Genomic DNA, 15,639 nt, shown 5'->3' on the forward strand with positions numbered 1-15,639 from the left:
GCCTAGGAGATCCTTTGTACAGATTATTTTGGAGGTGTCAATTGCATCCTTTCCTGGACTGGAAGGAAGTTTGCTCAATTACTCAAGCCTTGGTTACTACCTGGATTACTGCAGTATGCTCTACATGGGACTGCCCTTGAAGAATTGGAAGTTATAATGATCCAGAATATGATGGTGCGTGTGGTGATGGGGGCTCCTAGGTTTACTCATATAACATGTATTGTGTGATTTGCATTGGCTGCCAGTTTCCTTCTGGGTATAGTTCAAGGTGTTGATTATTACCTTTAAAGTCTTACATGGCACAAGGCTAGGTCATCTGTAGGACTGTCTCTTCTGAAAGACATTTACTCATCCTACCAGAGCAGAACAGGTGGGACACTCCTAGTTCCTTAAGCATTGCAATCTTAAAGGAACTAAAACGGGTCCCCAACTCCTGGTCTGCGGACCACTACCGGGCCGTGGCATGTCATCAACTTGTCTGCACAAACAAGCTCCATCCACAGGATGCAGGCAGTGCACAAAGCCAGTCCCTGCGTTTGGATGCACTCCTTAGGTGCTGAAACATTTTTTATCCCAACAGAGACCTGACAGAGACTGGAAGCTCTGCGTGGTTGCCAGTGGGGCACTTGAGAAACGGAGCGTTCCTTTCCGCGCAGTCACACAGGGTGCTTCAAAACACAGGGAATCCTTGCGTTTTGAATAGCCCCACCAGAACACAAACATTCCACTATCCACAATGCCAAATCCTAACCCCCACCACACCCCAGGGCTACCACATTCCTTCACTAGCCTCCTTTCCAGCTCCATTCTCTGTGTGTGGGGCAACAAAAGTTTGTGGGACTAAAAAAAAAAGATCAACCTTCCAACTTCTGGGGTGGGGGTGGGGGGAAGATCTCACAAAGTTGGAAGGTCGGGTTGAACTTTTTTTTATATACCGGTAGTCCCACAGGTTTCTTTTGTTTGGTGGTGGTGAACGGAGATGGAAAGATTAGTGAAGGGAGGCTTTGGGGAAGTGAGGGGAGATGGGAAGGGGTCTGTCCTGCCCGCTGCTGCCTCACTCTGCCAGCACCAGGGCTAGGAGGCTTGTTTTTGCTGGAAAAACCCATTTCTCAAGCCCCTTCCTGAGGAAAACAAGTCTCCAGAGCGAGCATGCCTCACACTTTGGCTCCGTTTTTGCTAGGAAAGGGGCTTGAGAAATGGCTTTTTCTGGCGAAAACAGAACCACAGAGCGAGGCACGCTCGCTCCGGGGGCTTGTTTTCTCCAGGAAAAAGCCATTTCTCAAGCCCCTTCCTGGCGAAAACAAGCCTTCGGAACGAGCGTGCCTTGCTCTTATTGAGAGCAATCCTGTAAAAACAAGCCTCCGGAGCGAGCCGGCCTTATTGAGAGCAATCCTGCTCTGTGCCTCCATTTCCTTTCACTCCGACAGAGCAGAGAAACTCAAGCCTGCTATTCGAACACCTTTCATCCGGAGACCTGAGTCACACGGAGTTTCAAGCCGTCACACAGAGCGTTCCTTTCATTTCTGAAGTGCCCCACTGCAGGCACAGGGACCTTCCAATCTCTCAGGTCTGCTTTTGGACAAAAAGTGTTTGAGTGGCAGCAGCTTGAATTTCTCCGCTCTGTCCCGAAGGAAGAAACCCGAGGTTCAGAGCAGGATTGCTCTTAAGACGCAGAGGCACTGCATGCACCACTTATTGAGAGCAATCATGCTCTGTGCCTCCTTTCCTTTTACTCGGAGCAGAGAAACTCAAGCCATTGTCGCTCAGTGAGGATGATAAGAGTGGTGAGGATTTGTGCCAGCTGGCTGGCCAAACTCTAGGTCGGGTGAGGTGGGTGACTTACTGGGGAGGGGGATCATGACTACTTAGGTGGTTGCCACTGCTGCCAGCTTGGATGCAGGTGCAAGGGACCTGGCCCCACGATGCCTCCCTGCTCACTTGAAGGCTTCATTCCTGCCCTCAAACTAAGGCTGGTGCATATGAGCAAACAGCACACCCGGGCGACGGACAGCATTGGTTCCTACGCCTGGTCCGATTTCCCGCTTTGCCCCATAGGCATGCAAACAAAGCACCCCCCCCCGAGAATCGAAGCTTTCGTAGACCATGATCTCTTGCAGATAATTTTGTTTGAACTCGCACAATATTATGGCACCCACGGGCTTCCAGTCGCCGTGAAAAGTATTTCCAAACCGACTCTCCCTTCCCACAGAAAGAAACTGCAGCAGAGACAGATTTTGTAAGGTGAGCCCAGCGCAGCAGAAAAAGAGGGGAAGCAGTTGGGAGTGGGGAGAGGAATAGAATGAATATTGTAGAGCCATGGTGGCGAGCCTATGGCACGCATGCCACAGGTGGTACGCAGAGCCCTCTCTGTGGGTACGTGCACTGTCGCCCCAGTCCTAGGCCTTCAGCTGGGTTTTATAAAACCTTTTCGCTTTAGGCCTCTGCCGCTGTGTACAAAAAAAAAGTTCAATTTCTCGCGGGAAATCGCAGTGTTGGAATTGATTGAACTTTTTAGTTTCATCCAGTCTGCTGTTACCACCACCACAGCCATGCCCACCCAATGGGCCACGCCCACCCGGCACCCGATGATACCTAAGTGGGTTTTGGGTTGCAGTTTGGGCACTCGGTCTCTAAAAGGTTCGCCATCACTGTTGTAGAGCCTCTGTGGTCACTTGTAAGGGTGAATGACTGCTGTGGTGCTGCAAGTCATAATTCTGGGATTTGCTCGTAAACACTAAGGTGCGCTGATCACGTAACTTTGACCGCGTCTTAATTGAATGCTTGTAATTTGGGGATTACCTGTATTCAACATAAACAGCCTTTTTCATTAGTCTCTTTAGTTCTGCTGGGTTTTAATAAGATAACATTGATTCATTGTGTAGTATCTTAAATACCAAGAGGCACACATAGTTTGTATGTAGAGCAAACAAGCTGAATTATGGACAATAATTTGTAAGAAAATATTTTATTAACATCTCCACTTGCTAAAATCAGTGTGTTTTCTCAAAAAAAAAAAAAAAAAAAAAGAAAAGAAAAAAAAGAAAAAAGAAAAAAAAACCAAAAAAAAAGAAAGAAAAAAAACCAAAAAACCCCAACAACCCCCAAGTATACAAGACATTTTTTATAGTTGTCATGAAAGTACTGCCTGCCTGCCTGCCTGAGAAAGATTAACAACTCGTGCATGTATAGTTTCCAGATGTTTATCAGGATGCCTCGTCAGCCAGGTCATATTGGTCAAAATACCTGTTAGGTGGGAGAAAAAAAAATCTAATTATAAATATTAATAAAATCTTCAGACAAATCTTGAACAAACATATCAAAGAAATGCAGTACTTCACTGTATAGCTTGTCTAGATTTCCATTTAGTTGAATACTAATGTAATATGAGAATTATACTATTTTAACTACTCTTCAGGTGCCTTTCATTCCAGGACACCCTGAATTGATCTTTGCATGGAATCACAGAGCATGTGACTCAAGACCTAGAACTGAAGTTTAAGACAGCATGGAGAGACCTTACAAAAGAAGTTGCAATCATTTCATTATGCAATGTTAAGCTCTCTTCTTTTTATACAATACTGGATGAGGAAACATGAGAAAGGCACAAGTGAAATCAGAAACAGAAATTATATGGCTGTATATAGTTGTTGCTAGTGTGTTGTAATATTATATAACACAATCTAACAATTGGTCACTGCCTTTTATGTCTCTGGAAACAGAATATAGAAGGGTAAAAAATTACAAGTTATTAAGATAAGATTATCTTTATTGTCATTTTTTACTGGCGGCACAGTGGCACACATCAAAAATGAAATTTAGTTGCCCGCTCTCAAAGTGAAACACAAACATGACACACACCTAAAACGTACTATGTACAACATGTGTATAGACCCACACCCCTACATATACATAACAATAAAATATTAAATACTGTCCATCTTGAATATATAACGGAAGGAGGAAGCCTGAGAGTTCACAAGGTTAATGCTGTATGGAATGAAACTATGGCTGAATCTGGATGTTCTGCTATGGATACCACGAAGCCTCCTCCCAGGTTGTGGAGAGGATGAGTAGTGTCCCAGATAATCTTGTGGACTCTGTTCAAACAACGCTTCTGTGCTATGTCCTGGATGGAAGGGAGGGAACTGCCAATGATCTTTTCGGCCATCCTCACCACTCTCTGCATAACCTTGCTGTCTGAAGCAGTGAGGCTTCCAAACCAGACTGTAATGCTGTATGACAGGATGCTCTCAAGCGTCCCCCAGTAGAAAGTGGTCAGGACAGGGGAAGGAAGATGCAACGCAGAAAGTGCAGGTGCTGCTGTGCCCACTTCACCAGTTTCTCACTGTTGAGCGACCAAGTCAGCCTACTCGTTAGCTGCACACCCAGGAATTTGATGATGGTAACCATCTCCACAGGTGAATCATTAATGCACAGAGAAGTGTGGCCGTGCCTGCCTTTTCTTCATTGTTGCACATGCTTAGCATGGTAGAAATACAGGGTGACTTGCCACTGTGCTATTAGTAATACCCTACCTGCCTTTTCTGAAATCGACAATGATCTCTGGTTTTTACAGTATTTAAAACTAGGCTGTTTTCTTTACACCAGTTCACCAACCACTCAACCTCCTTGCGGTAAGCTTCCAGATTGTCATCATGAATAAGACCCACTACTGTTGTATCATCTGTGAACTTCACAATATGGTTGGTGGCATACCTAGCACAACAGTCATGAGTCAACAGGGTGAACAGCAGCGGACTTAGGATGCAGCCCTAAGGAAAAACAATTGCAAAACAAAAAACAAAAACATTGCAAAACAATGCTCATGTAAGTAATGCTGCACTCTTGAGATAAAGGTGAAGAGATTGATTTAATTTTCCTTAAATAGCCAACTTAGTACACTAATTAAAATAATTTGCCATACCTTCCAACCAAACAAATTAACAAGTTTAGAGCAGACACTTTTTCATCATTCTTGTTCTCCTGCGTTAGAAGGAAGAAAAGCATTAATGTACTTTCACCAAATTTCAAGCAATTGCTTTATGTCAACAACTGTTACAAATTTCCAACAAATTGCAATGATTTTGGCAACTGATTAATAGCTCTAGTAAATATATTTCTAGAAAAGACAACCATCTCAGATATTCACTAAATTCGTCCAAGATATAACAATAACAGCAACATTTTGAACATTTAGTATAACTGGTACTGCCCTTTTCTCAAGTTTTGATTACCATTCTGAAATATCAAAATAAGAAGTGAAAAATGTACAATTTCAGAGAAATGATGGCTTCAAGCTATTAGCATGATCAAGATCTTCTAGTATTCCCCTTCAATAATCAACTAGTTCAGCTTACCTCCAGTACCCTCACTTCAGAGCATTGTCTAGCCAGTTGTCGAATTAGAGAGTGAGCCTCTGGTAACAATGGTTTCTCTAGACAAGCTAACAAAGCATAAAGCCATCTGCCCTAGAGAAATGGTAAGAAGTTGCAATAAGAATTTAAAGATAAAATCATCTTTGTATTGATTCTTTGAACACATCAACACATGTTTGTTCGTAACGATACAAATACAATAATTTCACGTGGGTATTTTCCCCAACTGTCTAGTTTTCTACTTTTCAACACAGGTTTTGGATTTCCTAGTTTCCCTGCTTCTAACAGTAATTAGGTTTACTGGTTATTAAAGTTTTTAAAAATGAGATTATAAGAAACCACTAAACTTCGCTTAGAGCAGGGGTGCCCAACCCCCGGTCTGTGGACCAGTACTGGGCGGTGGCATGCCAGCAACTGGTCCACACAAGCAAAACCCGATCCGCAGAATGCGGGCAGCACACAAAACCATGCGCCCTCTGGTCCGCGGAAAAACCTCTCTCCCCAGAACCGGTCCCTGGTGCCCAAAAGGTTGGGGACCTCTGACTTAGAGGGAAAGCATAGTTTTATCAACATGTATTTGAAGCAATAGTGATAAGACCACAGGTAAATAGGCACAAATTCTGTATTTCTTAGATCAAAATAAATTCATGCAGCTATTTAACAGAGCTTATAGATGGAGGATCAGTCTTTTTTGGATATGAATGCACAAGGCCGTACACATTAAAAAAAACTTTATAAATTATGAAACTTTATGTGAAAATGGCAATTTACAGATTTCACATGAGAACTATAATATTTTGTATTTGATGGTTCAAAAGATTTAATGAGAAGTTCTGTGGAGAACAGATTTAAGAGACAGTAGGTGCTGACTTGTTATTCGGAGAATGAACTAACACGAATTATAGAAATTAAAATATTTAGTGGTCTAACATATTGAAATTTAGTTTTAGAGGCATATTTAAAACTTACAGGTTTAATTTAGTTTTTTATACAACTATGGCATACATTGAATCTATATGGAAGTAATATAGATACTAAGAAATGAAGGCAATTCGAAATTCTAAAAGAGCCAATGGGGACATTTACTAAAAACCAGGCAAGCACTCATGTTGACAATTTCAGATTAAAAAAAATATTAATAAAGAGATTAGTTTCCTTCAATTTAATTTCAATGGGGATAATGCCTCTTAAAACATAAAACTTCCAAGTTACCAGTTCTGGAGTAAATTCTTTTTCCACAAGCCAGTTTTTCAAGTATTCCAAGACACTGGTCACTGTTGCCTTTTAGGACAGAGAAACACCTGTTAAAATATTGCATGGTGGTGGTTTCTAGTGCACTGCACAGATTTATAATTAGGTATTTTATACAAATGCTCTATATGAATAATAACTAGTACAAAAAAGTAATATTTTACAATCTTATGACATAGTTGCTGAAACAGCTTGCCCTAAAAAGCATTTAAAAATATGTAAGATAATGAAAATACATAATATAGTTTTTATATATTAAAGCAAATTAAAGATTCACAAGAATTACAGACAAAAAAAATCAAAATTGATTTCACCCCTTCTATTAATCTACTGTTTTGTTGATATCTTTTTCATATCACTGTCTCTTTTCTAGTGAATATTTTTGGATTCTTTGGGTTATAGGCTCTCCTAATCATTTTTTTTTTGTATTCACAGCAAAATGGAAAATTGTTTTGTTGCAAATGAAAGGGGCTCATGTAAACTTATATAAAATTTAAATAACAGATTGTATGCCACCAACTGATTCCTATTAGGATACTTTCTATTATTATAATTATTATTATTAGGATTATTATTAGGAGACCTGAGAGAGGCCTGAGGCCAGAAAACATTGCTTCTCCGTCATAGAACCTATGTTACAAAACAGCCTATATTCAACAGTGAGAAGTTTCCAGAAGCTTTTAAAGGCACAACTAACTCATCTGGAGAATCTCTAAAAAGTGGTAATTTGCCACCTGTATGTTATGATTTTACTCTAGGCTTGTTTTTATATGCACTGCTTTCTGTTATTCTTAATTGTGTAAAATTTTAATTTGTTGTCAGCTGCCATAAGTGTAGAAAATTCAAAGACCAATTAAAACAATCGGTCTACATTTGAATAAATGATAGAATAGCTATAAAAAATTGGCCATCAGTCACAACAAGGCAATATTACTTTACTGAACTCTCTGAAGTTCCTGAGGCCTTGTTAGCTGCAGCCTAGCGGGTCAAAAAGGGAAATGGAGAATTTTGTGTGTCTCCACCTTTTCTGGGCCTTTTAAAAATCTTTCCACTTAATACAAAACAATTTATAGATCTAACATATTTAAAACATAGATAAAGTTAAAGGTTCCCCCGCACATGTGTGCTAATCGTTTCCGACTCTAGGGGCCGGTGCTCATCTCCGTTTCAAAGCCGAAGAGCCAGTGCTTGTCCGAGGATGTCTCCGTGGTCATGTGGCTGGCATGAGTAGACGCCAAAGGTGCATGGAACGCTGTTACTTTCCCACCGTAGTGGTCCCTATTTTTCTACTTGCATTTTTACGTGCTTTCAAACTGCTAGGTTGGCAGAAGCTGGGACGAGTAACAGGCGATCACTCTGTTACGCGGCACTCGGGATTCGACCCGCCAAACTGCCGACCTTCTGATCGACAAGCTCAGCGTCCTAACCCAGAGCCACCGCGTCCCTATTTAAAACATACTTATCACTATTTTAAGGCTAAGAATCTTTAGGGTTCTTCAGATCTTGAGCAATACATTTCTATTTGGGATTACAGGTAGTCCTTGACTTACAACCATTTGTTTAATGGCCATTCAAAGTTACGACGACACTGAAAAAGTGATTTATGACCATTTTTCACACTTACAACCATTTTAGCATACCCATGGTCACATGATCAAAATTCAGGTGCTTGGCAACTGGTTCATATTTATGACAGTTGCTGTGTCCTGGGGTCAAGTGATCACCTTTTGCGATCCTCTGACAAGCAAATTCAGTGGAAAGTCAGATTCACTTAACAACTGTGTTATTAATGACTGCAGTGAAAGGTCATAAAATGAGGCAAAACTAACTTAACTGTCTCACTTAGCAACAGAAATGTTGGGCTCAATATGATCTAAGTCAAGGACTACCTTGTATCCAAGTCCAGCTTTTTCAAGCAAGCTATGGAGGCAGGTAGGAAAAAAAGGTAAAGCTGGATTCACTACAGCAAGACTGAATGGAAATGAAACCGACAATAAAAGTAAAGTACCTGATTCATTCTGCTCACAATGCTCAGCAGTGGAGGAAAGCCAATCTGAATGGAAAGATACCAGAATATGTTGGATTTTTAAAAATGGTTGGAAATCTAAATACTTAATTTTAGATCTGAACACTACTGTGCAATTGTCATTCTTTAGGAGGGATTGTATAGATATTTCTAATGTTTAGAGCTTTGTTAAAAGTATATTTTATTTATTGAAAACATTTATATAGCAGCCCATCTTATATCAACTTCTGAGTGGCTTCCATAATATAATTAAAATCTAGACATACATGCAACAATTATCATTTGCTTCTCTTGAAGCTTAAGAAATTTCCAAAACAGTTCCTAATATCTATTTATCTAAACATTAAAGCCTTCCTTTCCAATGTACATGCATAGCCACATTCCCCACAAGTAAAACCAGTACATAATTAAATTCATTTGAAGGAGAAAACCAAAAAATACAATCTCCATTACAATAATGTTATTCTTTTTAGTAATAGTTTTTTTAAAAGGGTTCCCAGAGTAGTGTGGCCTTTGGGAAGACCTGTCTAACCCTACCAAATGTGCCTCTAGCATCCCTGGGACTCTGAATATTTTTCTGTTTAATATATAAAATCAATATTGCAGATAAATGTAGCAACATTTTGTTGGACAAGGGATTGTATTGTAAATATTTTAAGGATGATCATCATATGTACAAACTTCATTATTTCAGAAGATGCATAGAAACTATGGCTCAAAATACAGCTATTTAAAGATGATACAATTATTTAGGCCAGATTTAACACTCACCTGTACATAATCAATTCCTGGATTTTCATCACTTAAGATTTGATCTGTTAGCTCTAGATACAACTTTTCACCTAAGCAGAATTTTTTCCAACCTTCTTCATCATCTGTTCTGGGCTGAACAATTGAAAGAAATAAGTCAAGTTATTCCTATTTCATAAGCTGATTTGGGCTTGTTCCCCTCTCCCCCCCAAAATATTTTCTTTTATTCAAGGTTCTCCAGCCTTTAATTTTAAATTAAAATAGTTAACACAGAGTTGACACAGGAGATCCAGGGATGGGCTGGCTGGGCATCAGTAGCAATAGGAGCCACCACAAAGATAAAGGGAGGGGAAGGAGGCTACCAAGAGAAAAAAATTCACTATTTTTAGCTGAAGAATGCTATTAATATATACAAGCCTACACATGAAACAAATATAATAACTTCTGAGCTCTATTTGAGTCTGAAGGTCTAGTGCTGCAAGGCATCAGGATAGAAACCAGGAACTGAATTCTAATCCTGTCTTAGGCACAAAGCCAGCTGGGGAACCTTGGGCTAGTTATTCTCAGCCCTAGGAAGGAGACAATGGCAAAGCACTTCTGAAAAACTATGCCAACCAAACTGTATGGACTTGTCCAGGCAGTCTTAGAGAATCGGATACAACTGAACAGAAGGGGAAAAAAAGCTTATATGAAAATTGACAGTATGCTGAAAATATTACATTTTACTTGCCATTGTTACATTGTTGTCCAAATGCTGTGCTTTCCAGTGATCCCTGTGCTTGTTCACACTCTAAAAGATAAACTTTTGATCAATGTTGATCACTTTAACATATACTTGCAGGTGGCAGACACTATACATAGAAATGGCATTCTCACATACAACAAATATCTTCTGTGATTATGCTTGCTGAACTATTCGTTTGGATTGATAAAACATTCCTTTCTGCTTTAGTGTGGCAATTCTTAATTCCTTAATTTATACAATTAAATTTAAACCAGATTATAATCCTATTATTAAGTAGGATTTAGTATAGAGGGCTTGCTCCAAATTCTTTAGGACTTGAATTAAATTTGCAGTCTTAGATTGTGAATCTAACTGTAGATTACCCCCCATAACAACCAACAGTTCCACGACCTTTAGGGATTGATACTGACCACTTAACAGAATCTTGTTGTATATTATCCTGTGTCACAGTTTTTACAAGTTGTATAAATAAATTTATTTCCTTTTGGTGTGTCTTTTATAATTGATGTTTAAGACTTCAAAGTGGAGTATTAGTACTTGTAGTATTTTTAGTACTATTTTATTACATATGCATTTATATGTAAATGCAGTATAAAACCTAACTTTTCCCGCAATACAAGGACAATTCGGAAAGAAACCTCCATTTGGTTATCAATAACACTCGCAGATACAAAACTTTTATTATACACACTATAAAACTATAATATTACATTACTTTTCGACATAGTCGCCATTCAAATTGAGGCACTTGTCATAATGTTTTACAAGATTAGAAATTCCTTAGTAGTAGTTGCTTGTTGCCAAATCTGGGCTATAAGGGGGGGTAATCAAAAACATTCCAACAGAACTGCTTCAAAAGTTCTTGGGTGCGTCTAGCGTTGTACGGGTGAGCATTATTGTGAACCAACACACCGGAAGTAGTGCGATAGAAAATCCCGCCAAATGTGAAGATGCCAAAGGAGTACTGCTAGTGAAGTTCATAGAGCGTGGTTCAACCATCAATTCATAAGTCTATTGTGAAACGTTATGAAAACTCAAATGAGCCATCCATAACAAGTGCTGGGGCATGCTAACTTCTGGTGTAGTGATGGTTCACGATAATGCTCGCCTGCGCACCGCTAGACAGACCCAAGAACTTTTGAAGCAGTTCTGTTGGGATGTTTTTGATCACCCCCCCCAATAGCCCAGATTTGGTGCTGAGCGATTACTAAGGAATTTCAAACCTTGTAAGACGGTATAACAAGTGCCTCCATTTGAATGGCAATTATGTCAAAAAGTAATATAATGTTGTAGTTTTCTAACATGTACAATAAACGTTCTGTATCTGTGAGTGTCTGTCATTGATAACCAAATGGAGGTTTATTTCCGACTTGCCCTCGTATCACGTTTTTCAGGTAAATTTGGCTGAGAGGCACCCAATGAGTTCTATACTTTGGAAATTCTCACTCACAACAAACGACTACAGTAGTAAAGTGCCATCTTCCTAAAAATGGGAATTATGACTGCAAAGACCAGAATTAGCATTGTCTTAAAAAAACACTCCACATAGTCACTGAATTTGTATATTTGTATGTATAGTTACCTGGCGAATGGCTGAAAAATGAGCTACTTGTTGCTGTTGCCATTTCAGAGTTGGAGAGTATCCTTCAGGAGCAGGTTGACACCCTGAAAGCTAAGAAAACACAGACAACACAATGAAAATATTAAGAGTGTCATGTTATTTGTATATGTATAAAGATTTCTGAAAAAAGGAGAACTATGTACAATGAAAGATTGTACTGTAAAGATGAAAGAATTAGCAGAAAAGGCAAAATTAACCTGTTAGATCATGGAGAAAACAATAGGTACTTTTCTAAAGGACTGGAAACCCATCACTGAGTTTTTGTTGAAAACTGATAAAAATGCCTTGATGATTTTGAAGTTGCTGATTGAAAAGGATCAAATATGGAAAGAAGTGAATTATATGTAACTTGATGGGGAGAGGAGTGATATTAAGTATGCTTGTAGCTGCTGTAAAAAAGATTGGAAGTTGCTTCTTTAAATATTTTTCCTTTTTACTGCACTTTTTAATCTTTTTTCTTAATTCTATTTTCTATATTTTTCTGTGTATCTTCTGTTTAAAAATTATAATAGCAATAATAAAAGAATGTGATATTCAATTTTAAAACTGCCACTTTTTTTGTAGGACTAGCCACCATGCAGGCGGATTATGTAGAGTGCTTAATTATAAGTAGAGTGCTTAATTATAAAACTGGCAATCTCTTAACAGTATTGTACTGTTCACATCCAATCATGAGAAGTGTACTTGTATTTTATAATGCTTATAATGATTTTTAAAAACCTACTGAAATATTTACAGTCTGCTTCTTTTTCAGTTTCTTGGGATCAATCTGGGCCACAACAACATCAGGACATTTTGCAGCTTCAATCCTACAAAATAAAAATATTTGAAACTTTAAGTGCTTTTTAATTTCTAATCAAACCTAATTTAGGAATGAAAAGAATTAAGCATTAAAAATCATTCTGGCTTTGAAAATGAGACAAAGTGGATGGGTTTGTTACATACCTAAAGATTACACTCCATAATGGATTACAGTTTGAACAAAACTAGGCAAGATGATGTATTCTTCAAAATGTTGCCATAATGAATTCAGTTTTAAAATTGATTTAGATTCATGGCACAATGCAGAAATGTTTCAGGTGTTTTTCATTCCATTTAATCCAAGACTGCAGATCATTTAATTATACCGGATCTGCACGTCTGTCTTATTTATTATTTGGAGAGGATGGATAACCAATATTACTGGAGTTTAAAAAAACTGGCAAAACCCCAATAAATCACTATGAAAAGGACAGTACGAATGGATTGAAAGCCGAATTTCAGTATTAACTTTCCTTACATTAATGCATGAACTCCCACCACCACAAAAACAAACCGCCATACTGCATTATCAGCAGCAAGACTATGCCTAGGGCCCTAGACCAGGGGTAGGCAACCTCGGCTCTTTTATGACTCATGGACTTCAACTCCCAGAATTCCTGAGCCAGCATAGCTGGCTCAGGAATTCTGGGAGTTGAAGTTCATGAGTCATAAAAGAGCCGAGGTTGCCTACCCCTGCCCTAGACCTTTCATCATTATAGAAGAAACGCTTGTCGCATTTACTCCCTATGCAAGCCGCATAGAAATAAATATAAATAGAGCGGCCATTTCATATAAATATTAGCGCCGGGTTGACCGGATCCAACCTCGCCGACTCATCAAGCGCAGCTCCAACCCCGACCCGCCTCCGCCTCCCCCTCCCCCTCCCCCTCCCCCGGCGGGCGCCACCACCGATCAGTTCACTTACTGGACCCGCTTTAAGTACTCTTGGGGAGTTCGGGGGGGCACCGTGGGGTCGAAGTCTTCCACGAGGTCGCAGTCCCCTACAGGTAAGAGGCGGGGCATCAACTCCTCCACCGCCGACTCCATCAAGCCGCTTAAAACGCGCCGCGGCCTCACCCGGCGCTGGCAACGCTCCCGCGCAGGAACATCGACGGCCCTGGCGGCGCCACGGTTGCGCCGGGCGAGTCGAACCCAATCGAGTGCGCACGCGCGTCTTTTTCGCTCGTGGGGGGGGGGCTGAATCGGAGCGGCGAGCGGGTTGCTTGCTTTTCTTTTAAGCTTCTTCTCCCGTTTCGGCACCGATGACTCGGTGCGGCGTTTTATTTGATTTCTGGAAGCTTTTCTGATTGCAGTTGCAGAGGTCTTCAAACTTGGCCCTTTTATGACTTGTGGACTTCAACTCCCAGAATTCCTCAGCCAGGCATGTTGGTTAAGGAATTCTGGGAGTTGAAGTCCACAAGTCATAAAAGGGCCAAGTTTGAAGACCTCTGATCTAAAGGATGGAATTTCCTCCAGGGAGTTTGTGTAAATCAATTACATTCACACCTGCTCGTTTGAAGGGTATTTCTATACAGGAACCTTTACAGTAGTTTCCGAGGCAGAGAGGGGCGCATTCTAACCTGGATTGTAAGGCAAAGTCCGGTGATGCGACAGCTGCACCAATAGGAGTTCCGTTGTTAACGGGGGAAAAAAGGGACCGCTTGTCAGTCCTCACAAACGGCTTGGAACCGTATGTGGCCAGCCTAGTTCCATGTGTATAGGCTTTTATGGCGATGCAGGAAAAATGCTAAATGAAATATTACCTTTTTTCAGAAGTCACAATAAGTTAAGAGCTTACAAGAGCTTTTATTTATTGAATTTGTTTCCCATCTCGATCACAAGGCAGCTCTGCTATTCATTTTAGTGCTTCTCCCCCATCTCGAGATGTTTAACTGACAGTTACGCCAAAGGAATCCTACAAAGCAAACAACGGCCATCAAATGTTAGTAAGCCAGAAAAGCAGAAACTTTTTAAATTGTTGTTTTGGGGTGAAACATGGCACTGAATCTAGGATCTTGCAACTCCACATTCCACAGCAATATTTGTTAGCACCCTGGGAGACACTTTCCAACCTATATGTAGCGTGCTTCTATGAATACCAGTAAAAAAAATACATCATAGTCTGAAATGCTTTCCTGCTTGAGCAGAGGGGTTGGACTAGAAGACCTCCAAGGTCTTCCAACTCTTATGATTCTGATTCATTGGAAAGACTTGTTCCTACTGAAAGAGCTGCGCAGGAAAACCAATATATGAAGGAAGTGTGCATAGACTTGAGAGGAAAGAAGGCTGAGAAAATTGTGTTTGGATGGAGTTGATGAGAAAATGAAAGAGTTGAAAAATTTAGAAAGAAGCAGTATATGAATACTGTAGAAGCAAAGATGGTTGCAATGATATTGGTGTAAGCTAGTTTTAGATAAAATTCCTTTTTACATCCAGTACCTTTCATTCTTTATTATTTCTTTTTTGTCTTCTGCATAACATTGGTTATTCTAAAAAGGAATGGTCTGAATAGCTTGGATATATGTGCACATGTACATTAGTATTGGTAATAGCAGGGATAAGAGGCAATTTGATTTAACAACAGTGACTGTTTTGCTGTAGAATGACTAAACTGGATATTAATCTTGTATTAAATTGTTTGCATTAATTTATTATGTAAAAAAACTACTCAAAGGCAGGTTTGTAAAGAACTGTTTATTCAGTCTATTTTAGAAACATCATTGCTATTCATTTTATTAAAAAAATATAAAAATACAGCTATATACATATTAGCATTCTCCATACCTGCTTACCTATGGAAAACTTCTACATTAGTAATACTATTCAGTAGACTTTCATCTTTAGAAAAAAAAACATCAAGCTATGCACTGCAACAAAGTGCATTAAGTTCACATTAAAATTTTAACATCAAGTATATCTACTATAAATCTAAAATATGATCAAAATTATTTTAAGAGCTAATATGGGGCAGGGGTTATATTCATCACTAGAGATGTTAAATCAAGGCTGATGAAGCTGTATCTTTTAGCTATTGATGAACTATAACTCCCAGCAGCCTTTTCAAGCATAG

At 39.5% G+C, this 15,639-nt stretch overlaps 1 protein-coding gene across 3 annotated transcripts; it reads right to left on the reverse strand.

The window, feature by feature from the left end:
- Positions 1–3,107: 3,107 nt before the first annotated feature.
- On the reverse strand, positions 3,108–13,704 carry GEMIN2 (gem nuclear organelle associated protein 2). Of its 3 annotated transcripts, none has more exons than XM_081339608.1 (10): positions 13,495–13,704; positions 12,505–12,577; positions 11,730–11,819; positions 10,133–10,192; positions 9,424–9,537; positions 8,635–8,679; positions 6,588–6,656; positions 5,358–5,468; positions 4,925–4,983; positions 3,108–3,243 (listed from the first exon to the last, which is right to left on the reverse strand). In XM_081339608.1, exons 1-10 carry the CDS (start codon positions 13,614–13,616, stop codon positions 3,204–3,206), a joined length of 783 nt encoding a protein of 260 aa, XP_081195734.1. In that variant the 5' UTR covers positions 13,617–13,704; the 3' UTR covers positions 3,108–3,203. The 3 variants fall into 3 exon arrangements, 2 of the variants coding, with proteins under 2 accessions (XP_081195734.1, XP_081195733.1); XM_081339607.1 differs by having other exon boundaries at positions 12,493–12,577; XR_014027982.1 differs by having other exon boundaries at positions 3,116–3,243; positions 5,358–5,463; positions 12,493–12,577.
- Between the last annotated feature and the right edge of the window lie 1,935 nt (positions 13,705–15,639).

This window comes from Vipera berus (genome assembly GCF_964194415.1).
Source record: "Vipera berus genome assembly, chromosome: 1".
Classification (NCBI taxonomy): domain Eukaryota; kingdom Metazoa; phylum Chordata; class Lepidosauria; order Squamata; family Viperidae; genus Vipera; species Vipera berus.

Bases quoted from the DNA above. Each gene is read 5' to 3' on its own strand.
- GEMIN2 (XM_081339607.1), bottom strand. From the start codon at position 13,616: ATGGAGTCGGCGGTGGAGGAGTTGATGCCCCGCCTCTTACCTGTAGGG. The intron at 10,193-11,729 runs GTAACTATACAT...TTTATCTTTTAG, and splicing joins ATTTTTCAGCCATTCGCCAG to AGTGTGAACAAGCACAGGGA. The intron at 6,657-8,634 runs GTACTTTACTTT...CTGTCCTAAAAG, and splicing joins TTGTGAGCAGAATGAATCAG to GCAACAGTGACCAGTGTCTT.